The 27,967-nt window shown below is 37.1% G+C and overlaps 3 protein-coding genes across 3 annotated transcripts; 2 read left to right on the top strand and 1 right to left on the bottom strand.

Annotated features, from left to right (window-relative positions):
* Positions 1-1,813: 1,813 nt before the first annotated feature.
* Positions 1,814-27,945, bottom strand: LOC105060735 (uncharacterized). Its single transcript, XM_019845854.3, has 19 exons — positions 27,727-27,945; positions 27,528-27,611; positions 27,282-27,436; positions 23,506-23,619; positions 23,160-23,225; positions 22,572-22,655; positions 22,389-22,475; positions 22,176-22,267; positions 22,027-22,087; positions 13,698-13,757; positions 12,430-12,490; positions 5,954-6,061; positions 4,959-5,077; positions 4,286-4,357; positions 3,986-4,071; positions 3,706-3,802; positions 2,785-2,935; positions 2,348-2,444; positions 1,814-2,268 (listed from the first exon to the last, which is right to left on the bottom strand). Exons 1-17 carry the CDS (start codon positions 27,911-27,913, stop codon positions 2,792-2,794), a joined length of 1,677 nt encoding a protein of 558 aa, XP_019701413.1. The 5' UTR covers positions 27,914-27,945; the 3' UTR covers positions 1,814-2,268; positions 2,348-2,444; positions 2,785-2,791.
* On the top strand, positions 15,452-16,490 carry LOC140854761 (uncharacterized). Its single transcript, XM_073250808.1, has one exon. It carries the CDS (start codon positions 15,635-15,637, stop codon positions 16,325-16,327), a length of 693 nt encoding a protein of 230 aa, XP_073106909.1. The 5' UTR covers positions 15,452-15,634; the 3' UTR covers positions 16,328-16,490.
* On the top strand, positions 16,497-17,531 carry LOC140854760 (uncharacterized). The gene has a single exon (XM_073250807.1). The coding sequence runs from the start codon at positions 16,550-16,552 to the stop codon at positions 17,321-17,323; it is 774 nt and encodes a 257-aa protein (XP_073106908.1). The 5' UTR covers positions 16,497-16,549; the 3' UTR covers positions 17,324-17,531.
* Positions 27,946-27,967: the final 22 nt, after the last annotated feature.

The following is a 27,967-nucleotide window of genomic DNA, read 5'->3' on the forward strand; positions in this document are numbered from 1 at the left end:
CTGACTTATATTTATATTTATGTCCATACTTTCAGTATCTGAATTATATTCATATTTGTTTAAAATAAATATGAATATAAATTTTTATATCTAACTAATATCTATATTTATATTTATATATATTAGATAAAATAAATATGAATGTTTATACTGATATCCGATCCATATCCGATTGACTTCCATCCTTAATTTTTTTTGTCTATAAAATATTAGATTCTTATTTCCATGAGAAAGCTCCTTTTCTATCTCTTTTTTTTAAAAACTTTAATCAAATAGTAGGTATTTCTTTTTATTTTCGTTGATTGTTTTTCCATATCTCCTTCTTGTAAACCAAATGAGTCTTGAGAGGGAGACAAATCTGAATGAAAGAGACTGATTCTAATTTATTTTGAGATTTTTAAGAAAAAAAAGTAGATGTAATACTTAAAGATGAGAAACATAGTAGGGTAATTAATATATTTTTAAGATATATTAAAATAAAATATTTTTTAGTTTTAAAACTTCATTTTTATATATAATATAGACATACAAACTAAAAAGAGGAGGAACATGGTCACAAATCTGATATTCAGGTGGTAAAGGCAATGAATAATCTCAGGTTTGAAAAGGCTTTGATTATTTTCTTGGATCAAATCAAATTACATAAAACACCTGCTACAAATGTGCATGTATAACACAATTAAAATAAACATAATAAAGATTAAGTAAATTATTATAAAATAATTAAAAAATAATGCTAGCTCTATTATAATTATAAGGGTAAGCATTTAAATATATTTAGTGTGCTAGCCTTTATATGCTAAAATTGGAATGAAAGGGCAAACCAAAAACGGACTTGTAAATACAAAACGACTTCGAAACCTATTAAAACAATGAATTTTGGGCCCAAAAACAAGGGTGAATGGGCAAACCTAAACAGACCTTCTCTTACTACATGAATCAACATTTTGACTTTTGACTTATCTTGGCTGGGATGTGAGGGCCAAAGAAAAATTGAAAGAAACGAAAAGAGATTAGATTCTAACCAGTATATGGTGATTGACATGTTGAACCACTCTTTAACGCCTACTATCATAGAAATTGGTTTCAACATTTAATAAGGAACTCATGTAACTTGATTGATATATTGTTAACTTAATGACAGCTCAGAATATTTAAGCCAGTACGATAAGGCCTCATTTTTAACCTATAAATGTACCTTATCCACGAGCTATCCTATAAACAAGTGTAACTTATGAGTCCTTGTAGATTGATTTACTGGAGTGGAGGCCAGCAATGTGAGAAGTCTTGATTGTTTTATTCTGTATCCTGAAGTTCCTGACATTGGAGGATCAAATGCATCCTGTGTACGCTTTTCAATGACCCACCTCTAGGTGCAATTTTATACACATAAAAGAGTCAGGGATATGTGAAGCCCCGAAACTCATGTCCGATTTCTTTTGCTGTCTTTCGGTTGCAGAGTTCATGTGCTTACATGAAGGATGTCAAAAGGATTGAGCATGCAGCAGATACCCATCACCTGAACAAAAGCATGTTTTTCTCTAAGAAACAACAGTTTACAGAAGGGCACTTAAAAATGAACCGAGAAACATTACCTACTAAAAATCGTTTCTAGAGGACTACACATCACTAACACTCGAGCAAGGGTCTCCTCAAGTCAAAGAGTGGCCACAATGGTCAGCTCATCCAAAAAATTTGGATTTCCGAAGGAATCAAATCTTCACATAAGGGCTAAAAGCAGAGTGAGGGACCAAATAGAAATTAGTGATACCATCCTTCAACCTGGAAATATTACTCATAAATTCCAACAGCGTTTGGCCATTCAATTGGGTTTATCTTTTTCATTGATAATAACAAAATCTCATGAGTTTTACAAACATACGTGTTGATGGAAAAGCTGGTATTTTGCTCACAAACAACTTTATAGAACATCATGAACAACAATGATGCTTCTTGGCACTGTTATTTGACTAGCTTTCATCAGTTATCTTAGCTGTTGCTTTTGCATCAAGAGATTTTAGCAATGAAAGCCTTTCATCAGTTCAAGGACCTTGGGTAGCTGTCAAAGAAGTCTGTGAAAGAATCATCAATGTCATCTTCAACAGCTGTCATTGATAACATATGTGCACCTCTTCTGATTTCATGCTTGATATATGGCAGGTCACAGACAATGCTTCAGTCTTCCAAATGCCTGTTTGCCAGTCATGAAGTGATGGAGCATGCATGCATGACCTTGATGGGGTATTACTCACCGGAAAAGGTCTATATCTGCAAATATTAGGCAATTGTAAGATGATCATTTAGGTTCTTATATTTTAAAAGAGATCAAAAAGAACATTATCAGCACCTGGTAGCTTTTTTTTGTTGTCTCCACTCCAATAGTTAAAGCACATTTATCCTCCCAAAGCATGATGATTTGGGAAATGCTGGAAAATTTCGCTTATCTGAAGTGGAAAACAAACAAAAGCACAATAAAGACTAGCAGTAGTGAAGGAGCTGCTCCCTAAAATGACCAACTATGAGATGATTCAAAGTTTCAAACACGAAGAAATATCAGCAAAGCTGAAAAAATAATTGGAGGTCAGGCTTAACTAATGGATGTGAAATTTCTTCATGTGCGGATGACCGCTGAGTGACTTGTGCCAAAGAGATATGCTGGAATCTTGGTCAATCATGCCTCATGCATCTATTAAGATTCTGGTGGGAAAATATAAGGTATGTGCAAAAAAACTTCTTGCTTGGTAACCAAGAACTGCAGGAAATATTCAGGTATGTGGCTCTTACATGGTGCTTAGTATGGGTAGTCCAAGGATTGAACCAGCCGAGCTGCAAATGACCCATCCATACTATGCTTGACTGGATTTGAGAAAAAGAAACCTTTATCTGTAACGAAATCTGGAGGCACATATGCACGCACGGGATGTGCAACAAATTCCTGGAATACATTATATGCAAAATTAATTTTTTCATAGCAATAGGTAATGCAAAAAATGACCAATCAGTAATGATGCAACATAAATTCTGAGTCATAAATCAAACCTCAATCACTTGCAGGATTGGGGGGAACACTTTGATTATTTTGAAAAGAACATAAATAGTGACAGGAAATATAAACAATAGTTAAACTAAAACCAAATATTGGATCATAGATATATCATGATCAAATAATTGCCAGCAATAGGGCCAAGTTCCATCTAAAACTGTCTACTCAGATTAAAACCATTTTCCAATATGACACTAACAAAAGCCTTACCTTAATCAGCAATCAGATGGTCAGACAACAATCAATCATTTTCGACGGGTGAATCTACTCAGAGCCATCTAAATTTGCTGTTTATATTACTAACATAAAATACAAGTATAGTCAGCCATATTTCCTCAATTAAAATGTTTAGCAAGAACAAACCTCAAATCTAATCCAACTTCAGAAAGTTGTCAAATCAACCATAGTTTTCTCCAAAAGAAAAAAAAAAAAAAAGTAAAGCATAGACCCTAACACATATGTTCCACACAAAGAAATTAGCATTGAAGTAAACCTCAATATATCCAAATAGAGAGTCAAGCTGGAACAATACACCACTTAGTATTCAAATTTCAAAATATACAAACAGAAGTTTGTACAAAACTAAATACGAATATATGAAGTTGTTGACTATGCATGCTACAACAAAAGATTCTCCAAGTAGCACAGTTAAGAAGCCATACCGGATGCCTCAGAAGAAATGCTGCAATCCTCTCCTCATTTTCTTCAGGATCAATGGAGCAAGTACTGTACACAAGTATCCCACCAGGCTTCACCAACCTATCCATGTACCATTGGATGTTAATAATGTAGAAAAGGAGTTGCTTCTATCAGAACTGCTCCAAAAATGTTAAACAAGTAATAGATTGGGCCCATCAGCTGCTTAAAAGGTACCCTGAACAATAGAATCTTTAATCATATGCCAATTTCAAAATATAGAGGTCTGAAGCCAAGGATACTCACATGGAAGCTGCATCAAGAAGCTCATCTTGTAAATGCTTCAAGTGCTCCAAATCTTCTAATTGTCTATTCCAACGCAAATCCGCTCTCTTGACAAATAAATAAATAAATAAAATGCAGGGAAGTCTCATCAAAATTCACCAAACGAGAGAGAGAGAGAGAGAGAGAGAGAGAGGTCACCAAGACTAAAACAACCAACCACTTCTTTTATCTACTTTTGTCTCATTTGAAAAATAAACTGCTTTGGAAGATGACAGTGCCTTAATTTTGCCAAAAAAGAGAGAAGATAATCAAAAGAATTACCTTGGAAAGAACACCTGTTCCAGAGCAGGGAGCATCCAGAAGGACTTTGTCAACCTTTACATTATGCTTTTCCTATAAAAGAGAAAATTATCTATGCTAAAAACTAAAGGAAAAAAATTAAAAAGAGAATGGCAAAACACATCACATCATTCGAGAAGGTTTAATCAGAGGAAGGAAAAGGGAAGGAGATTGAACAATAGTTTGTTAATTTACTCATTTAGCAAAATCATACTCTGCCTTGGATTGGGTGGCATATAGGTGTCAAAGGAGATGTGAACTAAAGTATTTGAACATAACATGTTAATAAAATGGCTATGTGCTCTTAGAATAAGCAAAAAAAGAATCAGTCACCCTTTCTCCACTTGTCAGATAATTGACACAAAATATAACACGTAGAGCAATTATAACTGTGAAAAGGATGGCAGAATGTCAAAGCAAATGATTGTCAACTTCAAGATGGACCATCAAAAAATTATACCAGTACTTGAAGAACAAAATCAGAAGATGAAGCCAAGCTTCCAATCAAGTCACTCAAAATAAAGTATATAAAACTTCCTATTAGAGGATTAAATGTCATAATCCTTTGATACAAAAGCCAGCAACTAATTCTGGAATTGAGATTATAATTAGCTCTTTCAACTTTTTTGTCTAAATCTGACAACCATTTACTTACAGCATATAGTCGAAGGTCAGCATGGGTTGTAGTGACCACATTAGTGACATTGAATAACTTGCATGCCTCTTTGAGAATCCTCAAGCGACCTCTATTTATGTCAATTGCCATTACCATACCTGCACCACATAAGGGTCTCTGATAATCAAGTTACTTCACTACATGGTAAGAGCATATGCTTAAAAACCTAATGTAGAAGATAAACAGGGCTGCAAGAGGAGACAAGCTATATGTCAGAGTAAAGGCAATTCACAATCAACAAAGAGTGAAGAAATATCCAACAGAAGAATGAGGTACAAATATGGTTAAATAGCTGGGCACATATTATTGTTGGTGTTATAGGGGAATCTAGATATAACAAAGACGAAAACAATAAGGATTTTCAGATTTGATGTTTCATGTTTTCTCTGATTTCAGTTCTACTTGAATGGCTTAAAGCATTACTAAGATAATATCAATATGTCAGTTCATCTCCAATGGAATAACAATTTCCCTCTTATTATATTTTGGATGAATCACCATATTAGAATATGTCTAGCAAAATCATTCACTACATTCTCTTGTCAGAGACGAATATAACAGAAATGGGGAAACCATACAATTTTCGATGTGCTATGAATATGTGGAATTAATTCTCTAGCTCAAATACTGATCCCATTAATTCTCTAGACCTTGAAGTAAGTTACTTAATTTTTCCCAAGACATTAGATCTAAATATCAAATGAGTATAGCACTGGATGCCCGACTCTTTCTTGCTAAAGCTGGTTTCAAAGTGCTCATTGTTTCCTAAGTGAAATACAGGAATTTGCATAAGGATACAGAGCTAACAAAACTTAGATAAATACACTAAATACATAAGCTGAATAAAGAAAGGAATTTAAACTCATACAACAAAATTTCTATTTCTAGTCATTTCAGCAGAATGCACTTCATATATTTAGATAGACAGAAACACCAGCATTTGCTAAACCAAAACATTTCCAGTTGAAGTTCACCTTGGCCTCTCAGACGTGATGCCATGAAAAGAGTCTTTCCACCAGGTGCTGCACAGCAATCAATGATGGTGTCTCCCGGTTGTGGGTCTACCACAGACACCACCAGACCTGCATGAAGTAGTTGATCTATTAACAGAAGGAATCTGACTAGATCCCAAACAGGTCCTGAAGCTTAGTGGAAAGTTTTGAAATATCAAAATTCATATGAGAAAATCATGCATATGCAAATTTGCCTTTCCACTGTTCAGTCATCAATCACCATACAAAAAATGAGAAGAAAAATAATAAATTCGTATTTTATGTTCATCTCAATCTCCAATAGAATCAATCAAAATCTGCCTTCTCAAGAACTAAGGCCCTATGAAAACGGGAAAGTGAGTGATAGAATAGACAGTGTAGTTGTAAATACAACATACATAATCACATCTATCGTGGTCAACTTTAAATCCCTGACTGTACATTGCTATAGAGGCCCAGATTATCTGGATGTGGTTTAGCCTGCAGTTCCCGTGAACCTGTGAATTAAATATGATTGTCTGATAGAGCATTCAGAGGGCCATGCGAATCTCATCTGCCTCAATTCCCATGCAGATGCAAGTCAAGGCACTGACTTTATTCATGTAGGGCTGTTGGATATGATCCTAGGCCCCTTCCAGCCTCCATGTTGTGTTCACAGGTTTGCAGGAACCTGCAGGCTAAGCTGCAGCCACATCTTCCCCCAATGCAAACTTTTTCAGGTTTAAGACTATATATTTAAACTAAATATTCTGTAACCAAACTGCAAATCTAAAATAAAGCTCCCTTCGTATCTAATATGAAGAGTCAGCAAAAATTTTGATAATTTGTACGAGACTTATTTTTGATACAAGGCATCTGCTACAGAATCTATAGAAGAAGGGCTCTCTAACTTAAATTTTCTCTCAAAAAGCTATACTAGTACAAGATTATATTAGTAATAAATAAGCTAATTCTATATGAATCTCAGCAGTAGCTTTAATTGTCAACTCGAGGCATAGCGCATAGACTCCTGAATTAGAATTCAGCATCTCTTAGTTTCCAGGTTAAACACATCAGCACAATCTATTCACTGTTCAAAAACTGGGTGCGCACCAAACTATCAAGAGACTAGAGAAGTTCTATTTCAAAAAAAAAAAAAAAAAAAAAGAATTAGAAGAAGAAGAAAAGTTTCTTAAAACCAGTCCTAAGAGGAATACAAAATGCAGTGGTTAAAGGCTCTTTTTCAATCTAAATAGAGGATTTAATAAAAAAAGGGCATCCCATTGTAGAAGGCTCCTGCCAGTGGTCTAGAGACAATCAGATGTACATAGCCTTACCCCCACACAAGAGGCTGTTTCCATGTCTTGGACCTATGACACCTATGTTCACACTGCAGCAACCTTACCATTGTGCCAAGGCCTGCCCTCAATCTAAATATAGGCTTCAATAAGAAATCATATTGTTTCCAAAGCTTAATTTAAAAAGGCCACATAATGCCCATAATATAATTTACATATACTTTGATGTCACGGAACATATATCAACCAGATCCATTCAAGTTTTAAGATCCACAGCTTACTAATTCTCAAAAACATATAGCAGACATTAGGTTTCCCAGAAAAGATGTCAGCCACTCAACTCTTCATGGAAAGATTGTAGTTCACTGCCAGATGTGGGAACCAATAATTATGCAAGATGAAGTGATGGAAATCCTAAGCCACCCTTACACGTTTACACTAGACATGGGCGCAAATCTAGATTTGATAAGAATTTCCTTAAGTTGCTGATTTGGTTTAGAATCTTGATTTGATTAGGATTTTCTTAATTTGCTGATTTGATTTGTACCAGGGATACCACCAAATCTGGATTAAACTGGGAGATGAGTGAAAAACTGCTTTCAAAACCCAAGATGGGTTGCATGAATGGTTAGTCATGCCCTTTGGATTATCTAATTCTTCTAGTACTTTCATGAGGGTTATGACTCAGGTTTTAAAGCCATTAAGTTTTTGGTGGTATTTTTTAATGACATCTTGGTCTACAGTGAGAGATCAAAGAAGAGCATTTGAGTCACATTCGTTAGGTTTTCTTGACATTAAGAGTAGAAAAATTATATGTCAATATCAAGAAATGCTCTTTCATACAGACTCAGATTTTTTTTCTTAGGATTCATTGTCACATCGTAGGGCATTTCAGCTGACCCCGAAAAAATGAGAGCTATTAGACAGTGGCCTGAACTAAAGACTCTTTCTGAGGTTCATAGTTTTCATGGGTTGGCTGCGATTCATTAAGGATTTTAGTATCATTATAGCTCCCATCACTGATAGCATAAAAAAAGGAGAGTTCAAATGGACTGATGCTACACGCACAACTTTTCGAGAGATCAAGCAAAAGATGATTGAGGCACCCGTTCTGAGACATCCTGATTTTTCTAAACTCTTTGATATTGCCTATGATGCATCTAGAGTAGGCATTGAAGGTGTTTTGAGTCAAGATGGACATCCAGTCGTATATTTCTGCGAAAAACTCAACGAAACTAAGCAAAGGTATTCCACCTCTGACACGAGTGGTACATCTCTTACACTATTGAGTGCTCAGGTGGTAGGGTTTGAGAGATTGAAGAATGAGTACACCACTTGTCCTGATTTTGGACTTATATATCAGAACATCATGGATGGTAATCATTGTGACCATGTAGATTTTCTCATCAGAGATGGTTACTTATTTAGAGGTTGTAGGTTATGCATTCCTCGCACTTCATTTAGAGATTTTATTATTTGGGAATTACATGCTGGTGGTCTCACTGGTCATTTTGGACATGATAAGACTGTAGCTATGTTAGAGGATCAATTTTATTGGCCTTCTTTAAAGAAAAATATTGTTCGGATTATGTCCCAATGTCACACTTGTCAGTTAGCTAAGACTAGAAAAAGAAACACTGGTTTGTACACACCTTTCCTTGTTCCACACACATCTTGGCAAGACCTTAGCATAGATTTTATTCTTGGATTGTCTAGGACTGTTAAGGTCATGATTCCATCTTAATTGTTGTGCATAGATTTTCTGAGATGGCTTATTTCATAACTTGTGCAAAGACAACTAATGCCTCACATGTGGCTAAGTTGTTCTTCCGCGAGATTGTTCGATTGTATGGCTTGCCTTCTTCCATAGTACCTGATAGGGATGTCAAATTTGTTAGCGATTTTTAGAAGACACTTTGAACGTTATTTGGGATAACTCGAAAGTTTTCATCTGCTTTCCATCTCCAGATTGATGGATAGACTGAGGTTGTTAATCATAATTTAGGAGATTTGCTTAGATGCCTTGTGGGAGAAAATTAAGAAACTGGGACTTGTTACCTACTACTGAGTTTGTCTATAACAACTCTGTTAATAGATCCATCGATAAGTCTCTTTTTCAAATTGTCCATGATTTAGCCCCTCGCCGGCTCATTGACCTTATGCCCTTATCTTATGATTTTCCTCCTGAATCTACAGAGTCCTTTGATCACCATATTCGAGACCTTATGCTGAAATCAGGTGTAAGATTGCGATAAGTAATAAGACTTATAAACTTGCTGCTGATGTTTACTGTAGAAATCAGGCTTTTTAATAAGGATGATTATGTAATGGTGCGTGTGCATCTTGAGCGCTATCCCACACATTCTTTTAAGAAATTACATGCTAGAGTCTCTTGACCTTTTTGTATCATTTGTAAATTAGGACCTAATGCTTATGTGCTTGATTTATCTTTTGATATGGCTATTAGTCCTGTTTTCAATGTGGACAATTTGTTTCCTTATCGAGGTACTTTCGAACCTCTCAAAGTGTCTGCAAATATTCCTACAGATGGAGGTCAAACTTCTTCTGTGCCTATCCCTAAGCTTCCGCCAGTTCATCAATCAGTGCGAGAGCAGATTGAGTGTCATTGAGGATGAGATTGTTGGTTCAACACATGGTGGATTCTAGCACTACCTAGTGCACTAGAAGGGACATCCTATCTTTGATGCTACTTGGATTACTGAGGAGTTTCGCCGTCTCGATCCTGATCTTTTGGAGTCATACCACTATCGTAACTTGCCAAAGTCGAGTTCTTTTCAACCGAAAAGAAATGATGGAAATCCTAAGCCATCATTATGCACTTACACTAAGCGTGGAGCGCAAATCCAGATTTGATTAAGATTTTCTTAAACTATTGATTTGATTTGAAATTTTGATTTGATTAGGATTTTCTTAATTTGCTCATTTGATTTAATTTGATTTTCTTTATTTACAGAATTCTATATTTATTTTGGGTATTTTCTTATTTTGTGAAGATATGTTGCTTGATTTTACTACTTTCCAACCATAGGATTGTAAGCCTATAAATACACGCTTGTAAGCAAGATTCTCAGTTTCGGTATCGATGACCGTTCCGATCCGCTGGCAGCATGATTCGGTATGGTTCCATACCGAATCGGACCGGCGCGAACCGACAAAGGGAGAAAGAGACGAATCGGAAAGGAGAAAAAGAGAGAGGAAAAGATAGGAAGAGAAAGAGAGAGGAAGAGAAAGAGAGAGGGGCCTAACGGAGAGGCCATAGGAGGGCTTTCGGCTAGCCACCATGGCCGTCGGGCGGCATAAATGCCACTTGCGGCTCCACAGCGTGAAACAGGGATGATCGTCCCTGTTTCACAGGCTTTTTTAAAAAAGTTCGATGGCAATGAAGCCAGCAATGGATTTGTCGGCTTCATTGTTTTTAAACTTTTTTGAAAAAATTCTAAAAAAGTGAAGCCGGCAAACCAAATGTCGGCTTCATTGTTCGTCTTCCTTTTTGAAAAATATGAATAGGGGCGATCACCCTTGTTCCGCGGCAGCAACTCCGCTCGCGCCGCTTCCGCCGCCCGTTGGCCATGGCGGTCACCCGAAGACCTCCGACAATCCCTCCGCTGTCCCATCCTCTTGTCTCCGACGGTCTCCCCCTCTGTCTCTCTCTTTTTCGCTCGTTGCGGCAGTCCTATCAGACGAACTGAGCCACCACCGGCCTCCGACAGCCTCTCCCTCTCCTCTCTCTCTCTTTCTTTGTTTTCCTCTCTTTCTTCCCTGGTACCAGAGTGTGCTGTTTTCGCTGCCAGAACCATCTCGGTTCGGCACACCCCGAACTGTCCAGTTCGGGACGGTTTTAAAAATCATGCTTGTAAGACATCATTGGCATGTTTGATTGATTGATGAAATAATTTTAATAAAATTTTCTGCCTATCTTCTCTGATTGCTCATCCTAAATTTCTTCTCTTATCTTTGTTCTGCCATCTGTTTTCTTCCTCTTCTTCTTCTGTTTTGGTTCGGCATCATGAACGTACACTTCCTGCAGCAAGCTAGTAATGATGGGTATCTCAATATAAGGTATCACCTTGTTTGCCATTGAAAATATGACAAATGATAGCCATCAAAGCAATCACAAGCCATCACTTCACCCTTTTCCCCATGAAAAAGATCATAGTCCGGAATCTATATTTTTCTAGGTGAGAGCCCTTCTCTATCTTACTGGGAAAATGTATGTGCTGCAGGCTGAAAAATGTGGAACTCACCAACTTGTTTTCTATGGAAAATATGCCAGATAATTGCCATACAGGTAGGCCCAACCTCTCACCTCCGACATCCACCCACAGGCACATGCACAAGTGCACAGACACGCACAAAGTAGAAGATCAGAACTGCTACAGATTCCTTTCTATTTAACAACATCAAAAGATGCCATGCAACATGGACTCTTTAGCCCCTTTAAATTGTATGGTAAGGCATAGAATGGGCCATAATCAATTGTAAGTTTACCAAAACAAGGTGAGAATTAATGCTCTTATGCAAAAGGTTAAAACTTTATTGGTCAATATGAACAGAAAAAATCCTTTAAAATTTACTTAGTAAGAATGCCATCTTCATGGGTTATGATGAAGAGCAATAAAGACAGTTAAGTTGCATCACATGATAATGACAATACTGAGTGAATGTGTAGTAAAATAAGGATGGGATTAGGAATAAGTACCAGAATAGCATAGGACTAATAAAGAAAATTACATAATTAATGCATATTTTGTCCTTCCCTCTGCTAATATGCACTCTAAACATGTAAACATATGGATGTCTTATTACCTAGGAAGTTTAGAATGCGCAGCATATCACCCTTTCCTGTTTATATCTTAATTAGCATTTCGAAAGTTCAACCAGAATTGCAAGAGAATATGGTAAAGAATTGACTGAGATGGTATTAGTGTTGGTTAATAATCCAAATAGGAAGTTCAGATTTGTGTTGGCAAAGCAACATAAAGAACAGAAAGGCATAAGATAAACCATATTGGAATTATGAGCGAGGAATTGAAAAGGACTGTTAATAGTGAATTGCAGTTTTTGTTATGCGTTTGCACTATATAAAACATTCCGCAAATAATAAAAGCTTGTAACCATTTTTTTCACAATATTTAGGATCTTGTAAGGGAAAGCACTGACCAGCACTCTCATCCTGAACCGAACATATTCCATCTTTTAGCAAGCCAGCTTGTATTACAATCTGAGAAGAAATAAATGAAAATAACTCAGAACCCACAATGAATTTGGAAAGCCAGATCCAAACTGAAAGAACAACTAGAACTATATGATTATATGGGAACTATCTCCACAGTGTCCAATAAAAGTGTAGAAGTAGACAGACATGTTTGAGAGCATGCATTGGGGATTTGTGCATGATGTGGGAGCATGTGTGCATGTTTTCTGTGTCTGCACGATGTTATATACCAAAAGCCTTCAAAAGTTGCATTTTGGTTTGATAATTCAACTTGGAATCTCAAGGGAAATTTAGATTAAATAATGTACTTCTAGTTTGTCCATAGTGCATATATACGTTACCACCATGCTTGGATCAAATTTCATGACTATAACTAGTGCAAGCTAGTTATCTACTAAAACAGCCAAATGCTTGGAATGCGTTAGAATTTCTCACTTTCTCATGGTACCAAAGGTCTACATGCAATCGAAAATCACAAAATCCAAGCTTGTTCTAGAAAAAAATGCTTCTAGAAGGCCTGACCTATCACACACAGGTAAGTCTAAATTCTCTTTACTCAAAAAATAAAGATACAACCCAGAATAAAGTTTAGCTGAAAGTGATCTAAGACTCAATTTCAATGAAACTGAACGAAACCTTAAAAATTGTTAAAAATGGAGACCATTGCCAAAGGGTTCCAGCTGAAACTTTCAAAATGACTTGATTTCAAACCTAACAATCAGATAATACTTCTCGCTTATAATGTCATATAACTAAGTCTTGGTGATGTACACTTATCGAGGCATGAGATCATGGCTTCACGATTCTTGGGTGCATACACATTAACTGCATGGCATTTAGTATTCTAATCATACTTGACGCATAATATTGAAATAAAGTCTCCTATTATGCAGGTTATTTTGCACTGATGTATATCAAGATTTGTTGTATCGGTCAGTACAGTACCATACTGCACATACCGTACTAGCATCGAACTAGTATACACTTTCATACCATATCAAATCTCGGTATGCCTCGCCATCTCATACTGTACCATGACATTATAATAGAATGGTATTGATATAGGATCTGGTACCAAGATGGTGAACCTTGACATAGATTGTTACAAAAATAAGTTTTACCATTAAACTTCATTTGTGGTTTCTTGAGAACACAAAATACTTTACAAACACAGAAGAAGAAACGCATTGGGAAGGCCTTTTGCCAAATATACCTGCATGCCAGTATGGATGCGAACAAAATCGTCCATGCATGCTGACAGCTCATATGAAACCTGATATGATCAAAGAACCAAAATATTAACCATTATAAAAAGGCAAGATGCTGTACAAAACCTACCTGATTCTGAAATTTTACAGGCAGAACAAATTTCCTACATCAATGAGTATGTATTGAAATACGAAAGCTGTGTTTCCATATAAACCCCAACAAGCTCAAATTTATAGACAGATTACTTTCATGATATTTAATAAACCATAACTTTAATGATTAAGCCTTGTCCCAATTATTTGGACTGGCTCAAAACCCCTAAAAAGCAACAAATTAATCCTCAAAGAAAGCTTTGATTAAGCTGATGCAAAATACCATGAATACACAAGGAACACCTGGTTCCAAAATGGTTACAACTTGGCATGACAATTTTGCCTTTAATATTTGCAAAGACAATGTTTGCTCCTTCTATCTTTTATACTTTATGGTACAAAGAGGTGATGGTTCTTATTTGGCATTATTAAACAAGTTCACTAATCATAATTGGCTGCAAAAGAAGCTTCATAACAGTTTAATGGTAAAGACTACACCACAAGCCTTTTTAATAATCCTAAGGCCCTGAGAGTTCATGAATAAACATGGATACATTGAATCAGGGTTCGCCGTACCGGGCCGAACCGCCCGGTACGGGGCGTACCGAGCTAGACCGGTGCTCAAACGGTCCGGTTCGGACCTTTTTTTCGAGAAACAGCCCGAACCGATACCAAACCGAGCAGTTCGGTCCGGTTCGCTTCCATACCGTCCAAAATCGGACGGTATGGTCCGGTTCGGTGTGAACCGAACCGTACCGACACACCATGTGCCAAAAGTGACGAGGGGGGAGGGGGGGTCGGAGATCACATGCATAAAAAGCCTTACCTGCTGCTTTGGAGTTCTCTGAGATGTCTCAGAGAACTCCCGAGGGTCCAAAGGTCTCAACGAAACCGTTGAAACCTCCGAAAAATTAGAAAAAAAAAAAAAATTCCGTCAAATTGCAGGAGTGGTTCGAGGAGAGGCTGATCTTTGGCCGGAGATAAGATAATGTGTTATTTTCTTAGTAAATATTTTTTTTAATTTTTGTTGTTAAAAATAGGATAAGAATGAGAAAGAATGAAAATAAGAGAAAATCATGCCAAAACCTTGTGATTTTGGGATGATGTAATTATATGTGATAGATCTTTGGAAGATCTACACGATGACATCAAAATTATTAATTTTCGTTAATTATATATTTTTTAAATATTTTTAAATATTTATTTATTTAGAAATTAAAAAAAAATTAAATTTTACGAAAAAAATCAGTTTGGAAATCATGTTTAGAATGATTCAAACTACTTAAATCTAATTTCTAATTTTTTTTCAAATATTTGAAATTAAAAAAAATATTTTTTTAATTATTTAAATTTAAAATTTTAATTATAAAATAAAAAATATATAAAAATAGTGTTATATTTTAGTTAATTTAAAAATATTATTTGAAGCATATAACATATTTATTTTGAATTTATAAGTTTTAAAATAATTATTAAAATTATTTTAAAATTATATATAATTATTTTAATTATCGTTAAACTATTGTTGTTTGTTATACTTGCATATATTTATAAGAAAAAAATTTAGAGCATGACGTTCGTTCATTTTAATTAATCAGCTATTTTATAGTATATATTTATTTATATAAAAATTATTAAAAAAATAAAAAATCAGTGTTAGTTTTGAAATTGAGAATAATGTTTAGAATGATTCAAAACAATTGAAATATTTGAATCTAACTTGAGATTTTTTTAAAATTTTTTTGTAAATATTTAAATAGTAAAAAATATTATCAAATAAAAAATATATGTAATTAGTGTTATATTACAGGTAATTCGAAATAATTAGTATTTTGTTATATCTGCAGAAATGAGTAAGAAGAAAGATCAAGAGCGTGACATCGGTTGGGATCATGGCGAGATGCTCTCGGCTCGGCATCATTGGAGATGCAAATGGTGCAACACAGAGTTCAAGGGAGGAGGAGTGACTAGGTTGAAGCAGCATCTAGCCGGTGGTTATCCTGATATGTCAATGTGTCGGAAATGTCCGCAAGAGGTCCGACAATTGATGAAAAAATACTTTGCTGATTCGAAAGCAGCGAAGGAAAGGACAAAGCAGAAAAAGATCAAAGTAGACCGTCGAGCTGCAGAGCCACCTTCTTATCACTCTAGAGAGTCAGAGGAGGCTTCTGCTTCAGATGATGAGGAGGCACAGATTGAGGCTGCCATTCATGCGAGCTTGGCGGATCAGTACCAGCAGGAGGAGATGGCCCGGTACAGAGATCGATTCGGACCATCATGCTACGAATCAGGATCTGGATCAGCAACTGGTAGGGGAGAATTCGAGTTCAGGAGGACTACCTTAGTCAGAGAGTCTGGTGGTAGAGGGAGCAGACGCAGCATGTCTTCTTTGTTGGGAGCTTTTGGCAGTAGGAGGAGGTCCTCCAGAGATATTCCAGCAGGAACCAGCATTCAGGATTTGGATCCACATGCTTTGTCCAGCAAGGATTCAAAGCAGCAGAAAATTGACAGTATGCTGAAAAAAGATAAGAAGGATATGTGATGAGCTATTGGATCATGGTTTCATTTCAGCCATATTCCAGCAAATGCAGCAGCCAATCCTTACTACCGATCTGCTATTTCAGCCATAGAGGCTGCCGGCCAGGGTGTAGATCCTCCAGGACCTAAGGACATCTATGGTCAGCTTCTTAACAGCAATAAGGAGGATCTGCAGAGATGGATTACTTCTTACAAAAATAAATGACCTACATATGATTTGACAGTGATGTATGATGGTTGGACAGATCCTACTAGGCGGAGCATCATTAATTTTTTGACATACTATGATGGAAAAATATTTTTTTACAAATCAATCGATACTTCAGATAAGATGCACGATGCCACATATATCCTTGGTCTGATGGAGGAGGTGATTGATTCAGTGGGTGAGCAGCATGTCGTGCAGGTCATCACAGATAACGGACCACAATATAAGGCTGCCGGAGAGTTGCTGATGGAGCAGCAACCGCAGATATACTGGACCCCATGTACTGCACATTGCATTGATCTTATATTGATGGATATCGGAAAGATTCGCAGGGTGCAGCAGGTAGTGGAGATTGCCCAGACCATTACTAGATTCATCTACAACCACACATGGATTCTTTCATTGATGCGGACATATACTGGGGGGGAGATCTTACGACCGGGTATCACACGGTTTGTTACCAACTACATAGCACTTGATAGTCTTCTTCAGAAGAAAACAGCCCTACGTCAGATGTTTGTCAGTGCCAAGTGGCAGGAGAGCAGATATGCGAGGACCGGCACTGATGGAAGTCATGTGGAGAACTTGGTGACGAGTCAGTCATTTTGGCAGCGGACTGAGAAGATAGTGAAGGCTATCAAGCCTTTATATGAGGTGCTTCGCACCGTGGACAGTGAGAGATACCCCCAGATGGGCTTCCTATATTACATGATGGAGAGGACAAAGAAACAGATTAGTGAGAATAATCCCAAACATGCTCAAGAATTCATTAACATTATTGAGCGCCGTTGAGACTATCAGATGGGCAGAGATTTCCATATAGCTGGTAAGTTTGGATTCAAGAATGTTTTAAAATATTTTTTCGAAGCATGAAAATAAAATTGTGTTTAATCAGTATTGAAATTTATCTGCAGCTTATTACTTGAATCCGAGATTTCAGTATACTATTCTGGGGATAGATATAGATAACGAGCTTCTTGCTGCTCTTCGCAATGCATATATAAGATGGTGCCCGATCCAGAAATCGCGTCGTTGTGTCTGCAAGAGGTATGCTAGTTTAAAACAGATATAATTATTCAACTGAATTCGATCTGATATATTTATAAATAATAAATATATTTTATTTTAGACGAAACAGTTTAGAGAGGGATCAGACAGTTTTGGAGTCCCATCAGCTGTCGTAAGCAAAAAGCAGATGAATCCAAGTAAATTATATATCAATAATGAGCAATGTAGATTGATATGTAATTTTGCTTAATAATATCATCAAATTTGATATATAATTTTACTTTTGTAGCTGAATGGACAGATCAGCAGCAGGAGCCAGAGCTTGATGAGCCAGGATCCCCTCCACGACCAGCCAGTGTGGTGGCAAGGGAGATCAGGGTGGATCCAGGGCAATGGACAGAAAAAAAATATTCCACATAGGGTTCCAGCTGATCAGCCACAGTCTGAGGGGACACAAGGGACTCATTCATCACATGACTCGCTATTTGATACATCTTCCCAAAGATTCAAGCGAGAGATGTATAGACGTTCCTCCCGGCAGCCAGCAAGAAGGCATCCATCCTCCCAATCACAGGAAACTCAGTCACAGAGGGACACAAGGGGGGAAAGGAAAAGATAGTTGCACGTGCACCACTCTCGAGAGTACAGGAGCGATCTGATTCAGATACGGAACCAGGGAGAGTGATGATGATACTGATAGTAGTAGCCATGGATCTGATGATCAGGAAGAAACTGGAGGACAGGAGACCACCGTTTATGAGACACAGCCACAGGGTGATATTCGATTCACCGGTGAGTCTCAGTTTACGCATGTCACACAGGATAGGGACATGGTGGACGAGTCGGTAGACATCGTGGGGAGCCGATTTCATATAGACGACAGGCTCCTAGAGGTCGTCCAGCACATGATGCAGTTGCGGACGATCTTGCACGTGGAGTAGGGTCCATGGATGTATCTGGATCATCCTCGCATTATGGATCCTATTATCCACAGCCACCTTATGATCCATATGCATATGGTGCATCCGAGGCATCATCTTCTAGTGGTTACTACCCTATATAGCCTGGAGCAGCTCCAGGATTAGATTTTGCTACTGGCATATTTGGATGGGCTCCTCCACAATCGTACCATCATCTCGAGGATACTTCTCAGAGTCAGAATTTTAACGAGAGGTCTGAGATGTCTTACAATCCAGAGAGGATGCTTTATGGAATGATGAATATTCGAGAGTACGGTGCAGCTTGGCTAGAGGGTTGGACTGATGTCCCTTCAGACTATGTTGATGATCCAGATATCTACGAGTGTCACAGACACTCGACAAGAAATTAAATGCAGAGTACATCTTAAGGTTCGTATATCAGTTATTTGACTTTGTACTTAAATATTTAGATATATTTTAATGTGTATTTTATATATTTTTTCTTTAGTTTTAAGATGACATAGTTGAAATATAATGTAAATAAATATATGTTTGAAATTTTGAATCAAAAATCTTTGTACCGCAACCTAACTCCAAATTGAACCCAAATATGTCAATAATATGCAATATAATGCCATATTGAGGTTGTATTTATCAATTATTAACTTTAAAAATCAAAAAAAAAATTGAAAATCGAAAAAAATTGTGTATCGGTACCGGACCGGTACGCCGGGGTGTACCGTGTGTCGGTACAGTATGGTACCGGTACCGTACCATACCGGTCCGGCACCGGCACGCCGATCGGTACCGGTACAGCGAACACTGCATTGAATAAAGTCCACTTATCCAATTTTATTCAGCCATCCTCCCCAGATCCCTCAGTGGTCAGAGCCCCCTGCCCTGGGACAACTCTTTTTTAATTAAAGTTATGCAGAAAGTAAACAAGGCCAAAAAATACTCCCACAAATATGAAAGATTCCCAATAATGAAACCAAAAACTAGGAAACTTTCATCCTTGAACAATTGACACAAACTACAATACCGCATAAATGCAGGATCTCGTAATTAAATTATTTAACTAACTTTGTCGTAGGCATCTCCAAACTCTTGCAAAGCAAACCCTCTTGATTTTCAATCATCAATTTAAGATAAGGTGTAACATGCATTAATCTTCGTGATTCAAGTATTTTGAATTTGCCTCAAGCCATTTTTGACCAGGCACTATACACTGAACACAATAGCAAAAAGATGAAAATCATCAAACCTAATATAAACGTATCTATGTTACGTGGGTTCAAGTATAGGTGTTGAATGTAGCTAAATGTGTCTTTTTACCCCCAAATCTTAGTATATGAAAACTTTGCTAGAAAAGGATCCTAAGTTCGATGCAGCTAAAGGGATACAATATCCTGACCATGTTTTTAGTCCATGGTGCATATATTATACACACCCATTCCTTGTAATCTATATTTTACAAAGTAATGCTTATCACACAAACTTATTATCCTTGTTTATACAAATAATAATGACTGAAAGTTTAATTGAAATGACGACCAGAGACAGGATTATGTTGTATTGACAAGCCCCAAATAGTAAATTGCATGTGATGTAGGGATTTGAAACATAACTAATATAATTAAGTTGATGATTTCCCATCCATCCATCAAACGCACCCCTCTCTTGTAGCCCACATCCACCACATGTATGTCAGATAGATTAAATATCCTAACATTGTCCTTTTGCTCTTTCCCCTTTCTCATCTCCCTCAATGGCATACATATTACTGCAACTCCATCTCCACATCCTATCTGACTGCACGAGTCCCTCAGTTGCAGATTCCTCCACCCACTGACAAACTTGTTGGCTCGACAAAGCCATCAATGGCCCTCTGTATCCTAGGTGGGTACCTGACACGCCCCCCCCCCTTCTCTCTCTCTCTCTCGTTTGTTTGAGACCTTAACTCTCCTTCACCTCTGATCCAAGTTTCCTGGATGGTTGTGTTCAAGGGCGTGATGTGTTGGACTCGTTTCCCACATCTTTTCAACATAGGCACATCAGGGTGAAGTGGCAAGCCCAGGTTTCACAGAAATGTGCAATAAGAAATGCAAATGAACATCTTTTGCTTTTGCATTACAATTTTTCCAATTTCTTTACAATGGGATAACTAAGAAATGGTTATTAAACCTTTAGAACAAATTAGCATCCAAAGCCACACAAGAACAAGAATTTTTTGTACTTTGATGGCAAGCAATACTTGGGTGCAACTACATCTTCCCTAAATGCATGATAGTTGGTTACTTGGTTATCCTCGATGGATTAATCTATCTTCCACCTTGTGTCACCAAAGAGAAGCTTATTCTCAACTTCTTTAAAAGTCACCCGTTCTTCAACCATAATGTCATAAAAATCAAGATGTTACTCTAGCCATTTAATTTTACTTAGCATATAGTCATGAAGACTGCATATCTATATGCACTTCATCTTGTATCCCACCCAAGCAGTAGTGGCCGTCATGTCATTCTCACAAAAAAAAATTTGCGAGCTTATGGCTTTGTGTGTTTTCCCTAAGAAGCATCCTTAGTGATTTGTCATGTTGTGGATAAGAATTTCCTAATTCAAAGTTTTCCCCCTAATAGTCGGTCATCACCATTGGCCTTTATAGAAGGTTTGATTGATGAGAAATTGAGATTGTATTGCTTCAAATCTCCAAAGAGTGACCCATTTATATCACTGAATTCTTGGATAAGTTGGGTAGGTCTTTTAACATGCTGTGCTTCCAGAAGCCTACCACAAAAAACCTATCATTTCCAGGTCATGAATATGACTCAAATCACCATTTTGATGCCAAAAGGAGTCCAAAGCTTATCCTAGAAAAGATCTGGTTATCCAATGTATGGTGTCAGGAATTTTGATGTATAAATTGCCAAATTGTGGGTGAATCAAAGGTTTCTGGAAGTTATTTAAGGTAGAAAATGAACCTATATGTTTACTTTTTTTAGTCTAGTTAGCAAAGTTAAGTGACTAATGTTTTACTGATATGCCTGCAAGTTTGCCACATGAAATTTCACATCAACTAGTTCCTAGATGCAAGGCACATCTTTCCCCAAATCTACTATGACATGCATGCCCCTCATAGGCACTATAATGAATAAAATAATAAAAACAATTTGTAGAGAGCAAGGTTCGCCATTTCGATGCCAGACCCTGTAATGGTACAATCCTATGACAGTGTCGGTATGTGGTTTAGTACGAGACAGTGTACCAATGTAGGACTAGTATTGTACGATGTGCCCCATACCTAGCAGTATGGGGCGGTACAGCAAGGCATGGTAGAGAGGAAAGATAAAATCCATCTATAAGCACTAAAATAAACTCTAGGTCAAGGTCATAAATCTAATCATAAAGAGTAAAACAAACGATAAATCAAGTACAAGAATTTATGCAACCAAGAAATTTCTCTTTGCCAGGTTAAGCATTGCCTCCCAAATGTAATTAAGAACTTTCATATCTAATCACAGATAATATTACAAAAAAAATGTGGAAAGAAAACGAAGATAAATAAAGCACCTTCAAATCTTCCAGTCGGTTAACAAGATCAACCCTCTTAAAGCCTTTCGCAGTGTTCACTCTAGAGCAAGAAGGAGCCAACAGATCAGTTGCTCAAATAAGGAAGAAATAAATTTGTTAACCAGAAGGAATAAGATGCTATTCAAGACCTTAGGCTGAAACACGGATCACTGTTGTTCCAGTTCATTAGTCTCACAGCTTCTTCTTGCCCCAGAAATTTTGTCCATCTTCTAACCATCCACTGAACAGCAGAAACATGCCCTGTGTTCTCAAAGTGTTGCTTGTATCCTTCTGAATATTATATTACTAAGTGCAACCATGAAGCATATGCAATAACAAATAATACAGAATTGCAGACTCACAACTGGATGGGAATGAATAACAGCAAGAGCACGTGCTTGTGCACGATCATCTCCTTCTAAATTTGGTAGGGGAAGTGAATCTTTTTCCTGAAACAGAAAAAAAGGGGAAAAAAGGGAAGGACAGATGTAAAAGTATAGTTCAGTGACTAGAACGAAAGCAGTATGTAACATATAATCTCAAACCTTCAGTGAGACAAGCTTCCGTAAGACTGCATTTACTAAATTCCCTGCACCAGGCCTTAGAGCAGCTTTTGCAAGTTTTACATTCTACAATTTCAGGAAAAGAAGCTACAGTCAGATATAATATTGCAGATTGAACAAAACCACTTACATGATGCTCAAAACATATAAGGTTCCACATTAAATACAGAAGCCTAATGATGAAGAGCAGAAGAAACAGGAGATGAATATGATCTGCCTCACATGTATTTACGGTTGTCAAATGATGGTGGGACATGTAAATTCAACAAGATAAAGGAGATTGATAGGTCCTTCACTAACACGTGGGCTAACAAAATGAAAAATAGCAGAAGGAGATGCAACTTGAACACCATCATAATGAAACATATACAACTAATACCTCAGGAACCATTAGAAACAACACGGATCAAAAGACAAGCTACTTCTAATATATGTTCATCAACGAAGATTTTTTTAGCTAAGGGTATCTCGTAGGTCTAGTAGAATTTTAACTGTACTAAAGCAACTAAAGTTACGAATCATTTACTTGCACAAATACTAACATGGAAATGTAGAGAGAAGTCAAAGTACCTCATCAACAACAGCATATGGCGGCATGCCTAGCTTCAAGATCTCAAAGAACCCAATGCGGAGTATCTAAAATAAGAAAAACAATGCCTTTGGATAAACTACAAAAATAACAAAAGAAAAGCAATACTGATATTAGAATCATATGTTAAAGCAAATCATGATAAATATAACGAGACACAAATCAATAATGATAACCCACCAAACGAAATGATAGACCAGAACTGAGAATAAACAATTTCATCATAATAGGTCTAGACATCCATATTTTTTAAGTTTTTCAAATAAAAGATGATACTGCCAAAACCTGTTGCATATTCTGTAATGGTTAAAGTTTAAAGCTTTATACTTGCAGTAGAAGTGGCTCCATGTCTGTAAACATTCTCTCCTTGTTACAGAGAGACATGATAAGATAATCAAGGTAGCGTCTCCAACGAACAGTTCCTCCAACAACATCTGTCACCTATAAAAGAGTGGATAACATAAGCTGGTGTCCAAGAACAAAGAACTCATGTAGAGTTAAAGTGAGACATGACTTTCACAAAGCAGGAGTAAAAGGAGGACTTAGATGCACCTTTCAATAAGCCATAATAACAGCAATGCAGTTCTACACCATATCAACCAGTTTTTATAGCTACAAACTGAATTATGAAAAGAGCAATAATTTGCAGAAGTAACTGATCTTTATTCAGCTGATGAAAATATCCCAAATCAAATAATGCATTACTGTAATATCAGAAATTCAGGTCAAAAGTTCCCCTGAATTATGATTAGGGTAGATACAACCATGTTTGATGGGATAATTAAGAAAGGAGCAAAGATCCACCTTGTTTTATAGAAAGACAACAAGGAAAGGGTCATATGGTCTATCAGATAAGGCATAGTGGTTACAGGTATGATTTTCATGATTTATGAAATAAAGCCATCGATAAATAAATATAATGAGCTTTCCATGAGGGGAGGTACAGAAGTCCTATGCCAAAAAGAGAGCATCATAAAATAACTTTCCTTGCTTATTTGAAAAAAAAGGGCTGGCAAGGCAAGAATCACCTACTTTGCAAGTTGTCACTTATAAGATTAATTACAGCCAATCAACCAAAAAACTGAGACTCTTGAAAGTGCCAACAAACAGCATAAATCATTAATGCGAATGAAGTTGAAGATCAGCTGCCTAAGATGACAAACAACGGAAAGGGGAGAACAGGTTGGTAATTTGGTGCTAGGATTTTGCAGGTGCTCTTTTATAGTTAGCTTTTTCCATTAGGATTCTACTTTAAGTTGAAGGTAATACAAATTACGAGCTTGATTCGTGTTGCAGCAAAACGAGCCATGAGATTTTAACTCATCTTTAAGAGAGAGAGGAATAGACTTTGCATCCTTAGACAGAGGCTTTTAATGTATGTAACTGTAAGGAAGGGCCCCACCTTATTTTATCACTTATTGAAGTTGCTTGCTTTAGCTAGTGATGCAATTCACAAAGGTGCACTGTAAGTGTTCAACCACAAATGTCAACTACTAGGTTGTTTCCTTTATATTCTGAAGTGATGCGATCCGCTTAACTTTGAACCTAAGGGATTTTCTCCTGAATAAGAAGCTGTGGGAGCCCTAAATACTTTACAAATAGCTCTGCTTAGAATCCAAATGTGAAGGAGGTCCATTTGACTGGTTTCTACTTGCTATAAGGGGAGAATACTACATATAAGGCAGCAATTTGAGGAAGATTTACATCTTTCCTGTTCTTCCTTCTTCTACAACATTTAGTGATAAAATTTTGGCTGTATGAACCTCCCAATTGTAAAGGTCTTAAAGCATAGGAAGTCTGTTGCTATGTCCACTCTAAAACAACCAAGCCCTGCTCTTTTATAATTCAGAAGATAAGAGTTAGCATAAATTGCCCACATACAAAAGAAATTTGGCCCATAAGCAAGATTCAAATGCTTTAAGCTAAAACTGATAATTTTTGCTTTTGATTTTAGAGTTTCGGCTGAATTGAAACTGTGCTACCATTAAACTACCCACAGAATTTATAGCTTTTAACTTAGGGGTCCATGGAGCCCAAAAGGTCACTAACTCAGTGGAAGGATGGCCGCCTCTGTTGAGAAAGATAGTTGAGGTTGAAACAGATACAAGAGACCCTTCAATTCGAGGCTGAATAGAATTATATAATCAACTTTGGCTTCTCAATCAATAGTAAGTTAAACATACAGGTTATTTGAATGTAGGTGAATTATACACAATTTCAAACTTTACAACCATTTTCGAGGAGGAAAGGACCTTATCTCCCATTTTAAATAGTTTTAGTCATAATGCATGTGCAAGTGCATATGCCCACTACTAAAGATTGTATGATAAAGGATAAATTTTAAAAAGATTTTGGCATAGATTAGATGCTAATATGTCTTCTATTTAAAATATTATGTTGTTAATCTAGATAAGTTAATCTTATGCTAGAACCAACAAATCACTATGAATTTTAGTTTTGGAGGTTCCGGGGCTCTTACCATGTATAGAATTATAGAAATCCTTTCCCATTTGGACTCCCTCTTCAGAGCCCAGCAAACTTAGGATACCTCATTGTAGAAGTTTAGCATAATTTAAGCTTCCAAGGACGAGATCTGATTAGGGTTATTATAGGAATTGAAGGTCGGAAGTATAGCTTTTTGAATGTGGTATTAGGATGAAAAAAGAAAAAATGAAGATCAAATTAACTATTGTTTTCTTTAAAGATTGGAGAGTCTTGACTTAAACTGAACCAGATCTCAAAAGTTAGTCACCTCCCAACAACAGAATGCTGGAAATCACATATTTTTTTCAAAGATTGGAGAGTCTCAAACTGATCAAGGTCCAAAAAATTAGTCATCTCCCTCCATAAACAACAAAACAGTGGTCACCCCTAATGTAGATCCACCTGCATGTTGTTTTGTTCTTGTGTCAGCTTTATGCAACATATCAATGGAAGCAAACATTATGTACTTTCTATATTAATAAGAGCTATTGAACAACACTCATTTTTCTCTACCTAGACCTTATATGTCCAGCTTCAGGATCTACATAAGATCTTTGGTTAACCCCCATAACCTTTTAGGCTATCTACATTAGCAGATATTTAGATTTATACTCCCCTCCATGATTTCAAAACCCGGTGAGATGTCCTATGGGATGCCGAGTGGGGGTACCATCCCATGTGTCGGAATGGGACTATCAGCCATCGGCTCAGTATCTCAATCGGCACGTCCTGAGACATCACCTGTCCCAGGTGTCAGGACAGCAACATGTTCGGTCCCATAGAATTTAAAACCTTGTTCCCCTCTGTTACTTTCAAACTTCTCCCTTTTTCAAATTTCACTTACGTTCTCACATTATGGTATAGAGAAGATAATGATCCTATGAGGAACTTAGTTGCATTCTTCAGGAAATTCTTCAACTCATTTCAAACTACTTTCTATATGGTGTGATCTCCAAAAATATTATCAAAACCTATTTGCTCACCTGTTAGTGCAGACAAATCTTGCATTATTAGCTTTGTTCTCCCCACAACCAAAAGAACCCTCAAATCCATTTAACCAAAAACCTCCCCAAAGCTCTGAGCAATTTTGGTTACATCAGAACATGTTGTATATTTTTACACATATTTCTGTAAGATTCCTCTGCTAACTGAAAAAATATAGCTGGATGCTTCACACTCCCTATGTATCCTCATGCAATACATGATCAAATCTACTATGTGGAACAAGTAGAATTGCTTCACTACAAGTGCATGTTCACTATGTAGTCAAAAATACTTGACCTTCCAAACAAATTTTCTCACCATGAAAACTTTTCCATGTCCATTGATGTAATATATATAAAAAATCTCAATGAGCACTTCTACCTTATCGTGCCTTACTATTTGCTTTGTATTTCAGCACTTCATAATAACACCACAGGAACAATGTCGTCAGGCTACTCTAGCCAGTGATCCATGCCCACGCACACTATGATCAATTTTTGGATGCGGTGCATATATCCATATTAGAACACACTTTCAGTATAATTGCCAAACTAAAAATTAGAATTAGCATAAATTAACAACAAACAAGAGCAAAAGGAGAAGATAGGGAAAATATATGAACTCTTTAGCGATACCAGTCTAATATCTCTGTCGTCCAGATCCCGTGTGCGAAACCCAAGTGTCCTCTCGACATAACTCATCTCATTCTCGGCAGCTTTCCTCCCCTTCTCATTCAAAAGGTCCGCAAAGGCGCCACCTTGCTCAATCCTCAGCAGCCTCACCGCAGAGACTATTCCCCACCAAAAACAAATGTTAACAATTAACCAGAAAAAAGAACTATAATAAGTTATCAAGATTGGATCTTTTTTCTCCTTCAGTACCTGCTCTGTGAGGAGAAATCTCCGCATTTAGCTTCTGGATATTTATCTTCTTGGAATCAAGAGGCGGAGGAATTCGACTCCTCCCTTTCGAATTTGATGCAACGGAAGCACAGTGAGTAAATGAGACGAAGATATAGAGAGTACAATGGAAGAGTTGTGCTTCTGACCTAGTTGGTGAAGCAAGGAGTTACGTCTTTACCTGCGGTATTGGGAGAAATCCGGACATCGGGTTTACGGGTTCCCTTCGAGGACTTGGGCTGAGGCGATACCCTGGGAATTGAGGCTTGCCGAGAGGAGAATAGGGAGAGAGGTTTCTTTGGGAGAGAGAGGTTGGAGCGATTGGAAGAGAAGGGAGAAGGGGAGAAGAAAGAGAGGGCTCCCTCCATTTGCCTTTGGCTTCTTGGCCCCCTCTCAAGGAGGAGATAGAACCGCTATAACTC

The sequence above is a fragment of the Elaeis guineensis genome, chromosome 1 (assembly GCF_000442705.2).
Source record: "Elaeis guineensis isolate ETL-2024a chromosome 1, EG11, whole genome shotgun sequence".
In the NCBI taxonomy this organism is placed as follows: domain Eukaryota; kingdom Viridiplantae; phylum Streptophyta; class Magnoliopsida; order Arecales; family Arecaceae; genus Elaeis; species Elaeis guineensis.

Excerpts from the sequence above, each read along its gene's own strand:
- LOC140854761 (XM_073250808.1), top strand. The coding sequence starts at position 15,635 with ATGAGTAAGAAGAAAGATCAAGAGCGTGACATCGGTTGGGATCATGGC.
- LOC140854760 (XM_073250807.1), top strand. The coding sequence starts at position 16,550 with ATGTATGATGGTTGGACAGATCCTACTAGGCGGAGCATCATTAATTTT.
- LOC105060735 (XM_019845854.3), bottom strand. The coding sequence starts at position 27,913 with ATGGAGGGAGCCCTCTCTTTCTTCTCCCCTTCTCCCTTCTCTTCCAAT. Across the intron at positions 27,612-27,726 it reads GATTTCTCCCAATACCGCAG|GGAGGAGTCGAATTCCTCCG; the intron begins GTAAAGACGTAA and ends CAAATTCGAAAG. Across the intron at positions 13,758-22,026 it reads ACCGACTGGAAGATTTGAAG|GTTTCATATGAGCTGTCAGC; the intron begins GTGCTTTATTTA and ends TGATCATATCAG.